The sequence below is a fragment of the Procambarus clarkii genome, chromosome 8, assembly GCF_040958095.1.
Source record: "Procambarus clarkii isolate CNS0578487 chromosome 8, FALCON_Pclarkii_2.0, whole genome shotgun sequence".
NCBI lineage: Eukaryota > Metazoa > Arthropoda > Malacostraca > Decapoda > Cambaridae > Procambarus > Procambarus clarkii.
The window spans coordinates 41,377,065-41,387,303 of NC_091157.1; the positions used below are offsets into that span (position 1 = coordinate 41,377,065).

Sequence of the window (10,239 nt, forward strand, 5' to 3'; positions counted from 1 at the left end):
GGGCTCATCCACCTCCCTGTGGCTCACCTCACCACGGTGGTTCATCTTGCACCTACCACTATTCATCTGGCCGGCATAGGGTGCACTGCGTCGTGGTTCCTCCACTCTGCCCCACACTGCCGTTCGCTCATCCACTGAGCTTACTTTATTCACGTTTCTGTATGGAGGGAGTGCGGTCTGCAGCCTCCTCACCGCCCCAGGCGTTTGTACAGCTGCTCCTCGCCACTCCTCCACACGCATCATCAGGCTTAGTCGGAGGTCCCCGTCGGGGTTTTCCACAACCTCCGACGACCTCTCTGCACTCTCGCCCTCGTTGTCGTCGTCTCTGGCGACGTTTTCCCTGGCGAAGTCGGCTTCCTCACCACCATCTGGAACGACCGATACCTCATCTGGCAGGGTTGTACCGCTGCTTGCAACATAGGCACTCCTGGCCCAATCGGGTTGTATCCTGCCTCCTCCGAGGTCATTACCCAGCACCATCTGCACATGCTCTAGGGGTAACTTAGGGGCTACAGCTACTATAGCTTTCTCGACTCCGCAGTCGGCAATCAGCTGTACTTCGTGAAGTGGCAACCTGTATTCCTCCCCCACACTGCGTATCCTCACCACTCCCACAGGTGAATCATTAAATTCCTTGGGGAGAATACTCCTGGTCACCATACTTATGTCAGCACCCGTATCGCGAAGCACGGCAACCTCCACTGGGTCTGACTTTCCAAACTTCACGTTGGCCCCGAAAACGAAGGGATGTTCACCCAACTTCATTTCCCAACCATTCACGTTGGGTCCACTATAATATGGGGTGTGAACAAACACTCTCTCCTCTTCCAACATTAATCCTACATTCCTTTGGTGCTCCTCACACTCGCGGGCATAATGTCCTCTCACACCACAGTTGTAGCATCGGCTGCCTCCCCTGGGCGGCCACTCGCCAGTCCCTCTGGCGGTACCACTTGCAGACGTCCCCTGGGTCCTCCTTGGACTCCTTGTCGTCGTATCCGGGACTGCAGCATTTGCTCCCGAGTTAGGTCCACTGCTCACAGCTTGGGGCTTCCTCCCCGCGTCTCTTGAGCTCTTGAACCACGTTACTTCATCGGGCACACTACTCTTGGGAGAGTCCCCACCCGTCCTCGCTCCTCCTGAACTCCTAAGGTTCCCTCCCGACCTGGGGTAAGGCGAGTGTCTGGGCGGCCCCTCCCTCCTGATATGTAGTGCCTCCTCCAGCATGTCGGCTCGGTCCGCTGCAGCCTTCAGGTCCTTAATACCTGCTTCTCTCACCCTTACTCGCAACTCAGGATGGAGCACTGACATAAACTTCTCCATCACTATCAGTCGTTTGATATCATCCACCGACTCCGCTTCCTCCGCCTTCAACCATCGTAGGAATTTCCGTTCCATATCCCTGGCGGTCTCGGCGTAATTCTTTCCCGACGCTCTTGTACACTCTCTGAACCGCTTCCGGTACATCTCCGGAGTCAGCCGGAATGAGTGGAGAACCGCATTCTTAATCGCGTCATAACTAGTACACTCCTCTAGGTCCAGCATGTTATAGGCTTCCCGGGCCTCACCAGTCAACCTGCCCTGGACCAGAGCAGCCCAATCATCTTCCGGCCACTCCTTCAGAGTTGCTATCCGTTCAAAGTGTTCGAAGAACGCCTCAGCTTCTTGTGGTTCGAACGTAGGTAAGTCACGTTCCCTTACCTTGAGGTCATCCCGCCGTGCAGGTAGTGAGGGCAGACCACGTTCAACGCGACGCAATTCGACTTCTTTCTTTGCCATTATCTCCTCCAGTCGCAGTTGTCTCTCTCCTTCTTCCCGCTGCAGCCGAGCTTCTCGCTCCTCTCGCTGCAGCTCAGCCGCACGTTCCTCTCGCTGCAGCTCAGCCGCACGTTCCTCTCGCTGCAGCTCAGCCGCACGTTCCTCTCGCTGCAGCTCAGCCGCACGTTCCTCTCGCTGCAGCTCAGCCGCACGTTCCTCTCGCTGCATTTGCGCCTCTCTCTCCTCTCGTCGCAGCTGGGCTTCCAGTTGCATCTTCATTATTTCCAGTTGCAGGCTCCTCTTACTACAGCCGGACCTCCCACTGCTCCCATGTTCACTGTGAATTCTCTCCACACTGGTAGGCGCTTGGGGAGGCCCTAGTCGGGACGGTTCACCTTGCGACGGCTCTCCTCGGGACAGCTCCTCTTGAGATGGCTCCTCTCCCGTCGCTTCCTCTCGAGCTGTGAGCTGTGCCATGATCTCTATCCTTCGCTCCGCTACCTTAGTCGTCCTCAACCTGATCCCAAAGTGGTTTGCCACTTGTTGGATCTGGGCCTTGGTACACTCCTCCAAAATTCTCTCGTCCCTTGTGCCAATAAATTTCTTTACTTTGTCTTCCTCCATCTCTATATCATCAAGCATACACGACGGCACAGACAAGTTAGTAGGCACTAATTTCACCGTTTCAGTCCCTTAGCCGGTTGAGTAACAGTACCACCGAATTCACTGGCCACACTGTATTAGTACCCTGGCAACACTTGTCTTGAAATTTGGGCCACACTGTAGCTTGACCCACGCTTCCTGGCGAAGTTCCCAGTTCTTGGCTACTGGGGTTCGAATCCTGGCAAGGTCGCCAGTTCTCTTGTCACGTGGGGGTGGGCGGTCCGGGGCTCTGCTAACACTCGGCTGCTAGGGGCTCAAAGGCCCAAATACTCAGCCCCTCCGACTCCCTGGATTCACCGGAGTCTCCTTGGTCACACAAGATAGGACCAACAATGCCCACCTCCGCAGGTCTTTGCTTCCACCACAAAGGGGTGCCACTGATTCACCCTGGAAGCCCTTCAGTCAAACACGGGGAAACTGCTGTTAACAGTTCCGGCCTAGACCCGTGGGGGAGTGAAGGAAGACTCAGGCTTACCTATAACCATAACCTCCCTGAGTCTTGCCTGCCAGACAAAAAAAGGTTGCAGGAACTCCTTTCCCGCCTGTCTTCTCTATCTTCCTCTTAGCAAGGTCGCCAGCTGGGTTATTATATCTGCACCCCAGCAATGCAGTTCAGTGGGTGTATTATATATCGTTTGTAGCCAGAAATGTATGCTCATAGAGAAATATCACAAATGGAGGCACACTCAAACACAGTAATAAAATGTGTGGATTTACTGATGCAAATTACATGAACACACACACACAATCACCAGTAATACATGAATATGGAATATGGATAATGAGTCTGGAGATCGTCAGCCTCTTCTTCCACGACCATCCAACGCTCCTTCTACTGGGCATGAAGACAGGAGTCTCACACTCTCACAGGAGGGCCTCTTCACCACGTCGGCACCTCTTCTTCACTGTCCTGCCATCCATACACACTGTCCTCTCTGACAGTCCTGGACACAAGCTGCCTTGCAGCCTACTCTACTATTAAAGTAATAAAGTCTTGCTGCCACATATACGAGTAAATATTGTGGCCTAACTAGCCTACTCATACAAGGGGTAATGGGAGGGAAAAATGATCTACCTTACACTCCTGGCTCACGACGCCTGTCCCTCGATGGTGTGAGGTTCCCACGCTTCCTTGGGTCGATCCTCGACGATCCAGGGCGTTCCACAGGTCCTCAGGTGTCGTGAAGCCTTCGCGTCGTCGCCGTTCCAATCCCTGAGATTCAGCTGCCCCAATCCTGGTTCATCGATGGGCGCTGAGCTAATCACTATTTTTCCCCACACTCGCCTCTCCCACAGGGCGTCGCTCCTTGTCCTAGGCACGGTGTCGTCCTTCCAAGATTCTCAGTGGATGTGACCCCAGTCACAGCTAGCTTGCTCGCCCACCTTCCAGACCTCAACGTCCAGCCAGCGGCGCCGCCCAGCGTCGTCGCCGACTATTTTCCAAGTTTGGGCACTTCTCTGCTCACTGAACTTGGTTCCTCTTTTGCTTCCCAGAAGCGCAGGGTCTCCAATAACTGTGGTAGGCTGCGCAGGCCAGCTCAATCCACTGAACAAGGCTTGCAGAGCCTCCAATCTTTGAGAGCAGACCGAGGCGCGTCCTGTCGCTTCCACGGTCAGTACAACTCTGACGTTGGCGCCGCCCGGGGCACTCGGTGACGTCATGGCGGGCCCTGATTTGTCGCCCGCGACCTACGTCGGCCAATCCGCGATCGGCATAGTGTCCCTTCCACAAGGTCATATCTGCCGTAGGGGATACTGTTTCATTTTATAACAGGGCGCCAATTTTCCTTTATTTACAACTTATAATATAACCTCCTTCCATTAAATGGCAGCCGGTCTGGTCGCCACATATATCATTAGACTCCCTGAACCTCAGAGAATCAGTAGGGAGAGCTGATATGACTCTTTAAGCCGGCAAACGAAAGAAATAGGAGAGGGCACCGTAACAATATATATATATATATATATATATATATATATATATATATATATATATATATATATATATATATATATATATATATATATATGTCGTACCTAGTAGCCAGAATGCACTTTTCGGCCTACTATGCAAGGCCCGATTTGCCTAATAAGCCAAGTTTTCCTGAATCTATATATATTTTCTCAATTATTTTTCTTATGAAATGATAGAGCTACCCATTTCATTATGTATGAGGTCAATTTTTTTTTATTGGAGTTAAAATTAACGTAGATATATGACCGAACCTAACCAACCCTACCTAACCTAACCTAACCTATCTTTATAGGTTAGGTTAGGTTAGGTAGCCGAAAAAGTTAGGTTAGGTTAGGTTAGGTTAGGTTAGGTAGGTTAGGTAGTCGAAAAACAATTAATTGAAGAAAACTTGGCTTATTAGGCAAATTGAGCCTTGCATAGTTGGCTGAGAAGTGCGTTCTGGCTACTAGGTACGACATATATATATATATATATATATATATATATATATATATATATATATATATATATATATATATATATATATATATATATATATATATATATATATATATATATATATATATATATATATATATATAATAACATGCACAAACGCGCAAGCCGATTATATAAGAAATGACTCCTCCCGTAAAAGGTTAATACCCAGACTGACAGGAGCAATGAAGCTCCTTGACAAGTCTAGTACTCTGATCAAATGACCTCGTAGACTGTTAAATCATTGGAAGCCAAAGCTATTTATCCAATGACCCAACAACACCAAGTAGTCACAAACCAGAATTTCGTTTTCATTGACACAATTCACTTCTATGAGAGAACACGAGCCACAATTGTAACAACTTGTACAAACACGCAAGCCAATTATATCAGAAAAAACTCCTCCTGTGAAAGGTTCATACCTAGACTGACAGTAGCAATGAAACAGTCTAGGTGTGAATCTTTCACGGGAGGAGTCCTTTCTGATGTATATATATATATATATATATATATATATATATATATATATATATATATATATATATATATATATATATATATATATATATATATATATTATCTATATATATATATATATATATATTATCTATATATATATAATATATATATTATTAAATATGACCGAAAAAGTAAGATTAATAATTCTAACACGAATTTTCCTTATGTCCCTTGCGCCTTCAGCCTGAAGTCTCCAAAAGAATTTGTTGACTTACTGCGGGGCACACGGGCCACAGGGATAAGAGCCTCGTTGGACGTAGAATCACTGTTTACCAACGTACCTGTGGACGAGACAATTGGGATGATAGCAGACAGAGTGTATCGTGATCCAGCCAGTACTCCTCTTGACATACCAGAGAATATTCTAAGGAAACTACTCCAAGCTTGTACTAAAGAGGCACCCTTCTTGAGCCCGGATGGGCACATGTATAAGCAAGTAGATGGGGTCGCCATGGGTTCTCCTCTAGGTGTCCTGTTTGCAAACTTCTACATGGGTACCATCGAGCAAAAAGTCTTAGTCGACATGAACTTGAAACCGGCCATATACTGCAGGTATGTTGACGACATTTTTACACAGGTACCTGATGTCAGACATCTGCAGGAGCTGAAGGAGGCGTTTGAGCAGAGTTCCGTGCTGCGTTTCACTTACGAGATGGAAAAGGATGGGAAGCTGCCCTTTCTAGATGTAACAGTCATGGTAAAGAGCGGAGGTTTCCACACTGCAGTCTACACTAAGGAAACGGACATAGGAATGTGCCTAAATGCCAACAGCGACTGCCCAGACAGGTACAAGAGGAGTGTTGTTAACGCATATGTCGACCGTACTCTCAGCCACAGCTCAGAATGGAAGCAAGTCGACGAAGAACTCTGTAGGGTAAGGCAGGTCCTAGTCAACAACGGCTTCTCCAATGGTTTCATCGAAGACATCATAAGAAGGAAAGTGAAACGCTATGCAACCTCTGAAGAGACAACTAACACAACACCTATACCCCCTATTAGACTATTTTACAGGAACTTCTTTTCCACAGCTCATAAAACGGAGGAAAGGGTCCTGAAAGATATTGTTAATAGAAACGTTATCCCTACAGACAAAAATCAGAGGATACAACTGACGATTTACTATAAAACCAGAAAAACGGCCAGCCTACTCATGAGAAACTCTCCAGACACAAAGCAGAACGCTTTAAAAGAGACCAACGTCGTCTATGCCGTCAAATGCCCTATTGGGGATTGTAAGCTCCAAAAAACCTAGTATATAGGAAAGACAACAACATCTCTTTCTAGGCGTTTAACGATGCATAAGCAACAGGGCTCCATTAAGGAACATATAATCTCTTCCCACAACCAAACCATCGCCAGAGAAATCCTTGTAAACAACACAGAAATCATCGATAGATACAGCGATAGCAGACGTTTGCGAGGCACTACACATTAAAAAGTCAACACCAGCAATCAACAGCCAACTAATGCACAACTATATTCTACCCACCTCAAGACTCCGCTCCAATACAGAAGCATCAAGAAATATGGACCAATAGGCTTTCTACAATCACTTCCATTCAATACCCATTGTTTCGTGTTCTGTCTTGTGTTGATGAAATTAATACCCTATTAATACCACCTCACCCCATCCACCTCACTCAAATGTAGATATAAACAAATCGGAGATGTGTAAGTTCTATTCAGTTGTGTATATGTTAACTAAAGTCTTTGAAAATGTAATAAGTTTTACGAAACGCGCTCAAGTGTCGCGTCAGACTAGAAATAAAAATGAATTTTGGAGAATTGATTTTTGAATTACCACCAACAGTGAAAAGAAATGTACGAAAGATTGAGAAAATTCGTGTTAGAATTATTAATCTTACTTTTTCGGTCATATTTAATAATATATGTCTACAGGAAAGACTGCTACCAAAATATACTAATATATATATATATATATATATATATATATATATATATATATATATATATATATATATATATATATATATATATATATATATATATATATATATATATATATATATATATTTTGGTAGCAGTCTTTCTTGTGAACATATGTTGTTGAATATGACCGAAAGGATAAGATTAATGATTCTATAACACGAATCTTGATATTTCTTATGTTTTTCTTCACTGTCGAGGGTAGTTGAAAAATTAACTCTCCAAAGTTCATTTTCACACCTTATTTATTGTCTGACTCCTAGAAGCATTTCACAAGACACTTCTTACATTCTCAAAGAAAATTTTACATACTCTGTTAATGCTTATATTCATTTTTGGGTGAGGTGATAGGACATGAATCAATGGGTACATTGCGTATTTTATCTTCTTGATTCTCTGTTAGTTCGGGGTCCTTGAATTGGGTGGAATGTAATTTTGTGTTAATTGGCTGTTGATTGCTGATTTTGACTTTTTGATGTGTAGTGCCTCGCTGATGTCGAGTCTCTTGTTGTCGTTGTATCTGTCGATAATTTCTGTGTTAATCTCCTCACACATCCAGACCATCACCAGAGAAATCTTAACAAGCAACACAGAAATTATCGACAGATACAACGACAACAGGAGACTCGACATCAGCGAGGCCCTACACATCAGAAAGTCAAAACCAGCGATCAATGGAATATCGGAAGACAAAGATCAATCAGACTCGAGACTTCTCCAGCCAAGAAGCAATTACAACAGGACTAACTAATGAGTACCGAAAAACAGGAGACTTCTTTGCATTCCACCGCCGGCAGCCTTAAACCCGGCCAACAATAAAGGTGAGATGCCACTCTCATCAGGCCCTACGACCCCCACCACAATCTGGCCCTACGACCCCCACCACAATCCAGCCTAACGACCCCCACCACAATCTGGTTGACGGTAATGGCGGAGGTTCCCGTATGAAACACGTTCTTAATGTTTGGAGATCTCGACGGCAGAGAGCGCCAAGCAGCAGAGGGTCACAAGGCAGGATCTGGTATTGGTAAGCAACAGGAATGTGGAGCTTACTGACAGATGTCGGTGATGACCTGATTGAGACAGTATTTATGACGGTGTTGAGTAAATTCTTTCAAGTATGACACTGTAGAGACGCTGAGTTACTGTTTTGTATATTTGTGTAACATGAGGACCTGTAAAGTAAGGATCTGTAATGCGAGTACCTGTAATATTAGGACCTGTAACGTGAGGACCTGTAACGTGAGGATCTGTAATGCGAGTACCTGTAATATTAGGACCTGTAACGTGAGGACCTGTAACGTGAGGATCTGTAATGCGAGTACCTGTAATATTAGGACCTGTAACGTGAGGACCTGTAACGTGAGGACCTGTAACGAGAAGACCTGTAATATTAGGACCTGTAACGTGTTCAATAAAAGTGAACTTGCTTCTTGATCTTCATTTGCTTCAGGGCAAATGTTTGTTACGGTATGCCAGGCAAGGACCCCCACATAAATATATGTTATGAGATTCCGGTCAGTGCCCCCATTTCACTGTTAAGAGACACGGACAAGAACCGCATATTAATATAATGAGGGAGTAACCTTCAGCATCACTGGAAAACATAGCCTGGCCAATATCAATCAATTGTTCTAGAGGAGGGAAAGGCTAGCAAAAAAAAATCCAGTTTACTGGGCATTAATAACTAAAGCATTCTACGAAACTCACACACTATTACTTTATCCAGCTACTCATCAGCTGGGCATGATCAATCAACACCAACTGACACCAGGCTCTATCGTGGGACACTAGCGCCTATATGCTGCTAATATCAATATCACCTACAGCACAATGGCATTACTTAAGTTCCTCAGAATATCACCTCACAAAGATATATAAAAACCTCTACCACCTGGTATACATGATGAACAACAGTAGAAATGATCCATGGTAATACATACTGTTACATGATAATTAATCTAGAAGTTACAATACACAAATAAGGTCCCAAATCTCGGACCGTCACACCACAGGTGCGCTCGCTTGGAATGGTCGGAGTGTAGTGCCGCCTTCAGCCAGACTGGCCGGGGCGCCACACTGTATCCAACTCCAGGAGTCAACTGACCCTCAACTTCCAAATCTCTCAAGCTCATTTACAGACATAACTCGAACATGAACTTCTAATTTAATATACAACAATGTAAAGATTATAATACCCAACCTTACATAATAATACATGATAGGAATTAAGTACATTCAAGAATTTATCATGATATAAAAATATGTACACAAAGAATTCGTATTGGTAAGTCCTGGTAACACTGGCGCGAGTCGGTACATCAAAGTAGGGGAAGAGGGAAGGGGGTAAAGGGAGGATTCAAGACGTCGGCCAACCGTTAATACATATGTATACAAGAATACAAAATTAAAGTAGATATATACAACATGTGTATCAAAAGCTTGTCTAGGTTGTATACATTTCACAGTGTCGTAATTGCATTTAATGTCATAACAAGATGACGATGCAAGAAAGAACAATGAAATGGAAATTACACAGTATATATATGATTAATACATCCAAGACCTAAATGTATACATTCTCCATCATGGTCCACATAATGTTACCTATACAGCATTTATGTAGCATTACATACAATAAGTATACAAGCAGATTTTTCCTAACACACGACATTAAGCTACTGCTACACACTAGACATCTAATATATGTCCACAAATACATTCCATACAACTTTGATGCTGAAATATATTCAATTTGGTTAAGTATAACATACATTGTCAATACACAAATTAACAATAATCTACTGCCGAAAAAGATTCACTAATAATTAGAATATTCGTGATACTAGGCTATCAGCCAAGATATCACTGCATAGTTTGATTACATCATACACCAGCCT

At 44.4% G+C, this 10,239-nt stretch overlaps 1 protein-coding gene across 1 annotated transcript in view; it reads left to right on the forward strand.

Annotated features, from left to right (window-relative positions):
* Positions 1 to 8,142, forward strand: part of LOC138360628 (putative per-hexamer repeat protein 5) — a 75,683-nt gene extending 67,541 nt beyond the window's left edge. Inside the window, exon 4 of the mRNA XM_069320321.1 lies at positions 7,946 to 8,142. Coding sequence (XP_069176422.1) covers positions 7,946 to 8,142 — 197 coding nt within the window. The remainder of the gene's footprint in view (positions 1 to 7,945) is intronic.
* The last annotated feature ends 2,097 nt before the right edge of the window (positions 8,143 to 10,239 follow it).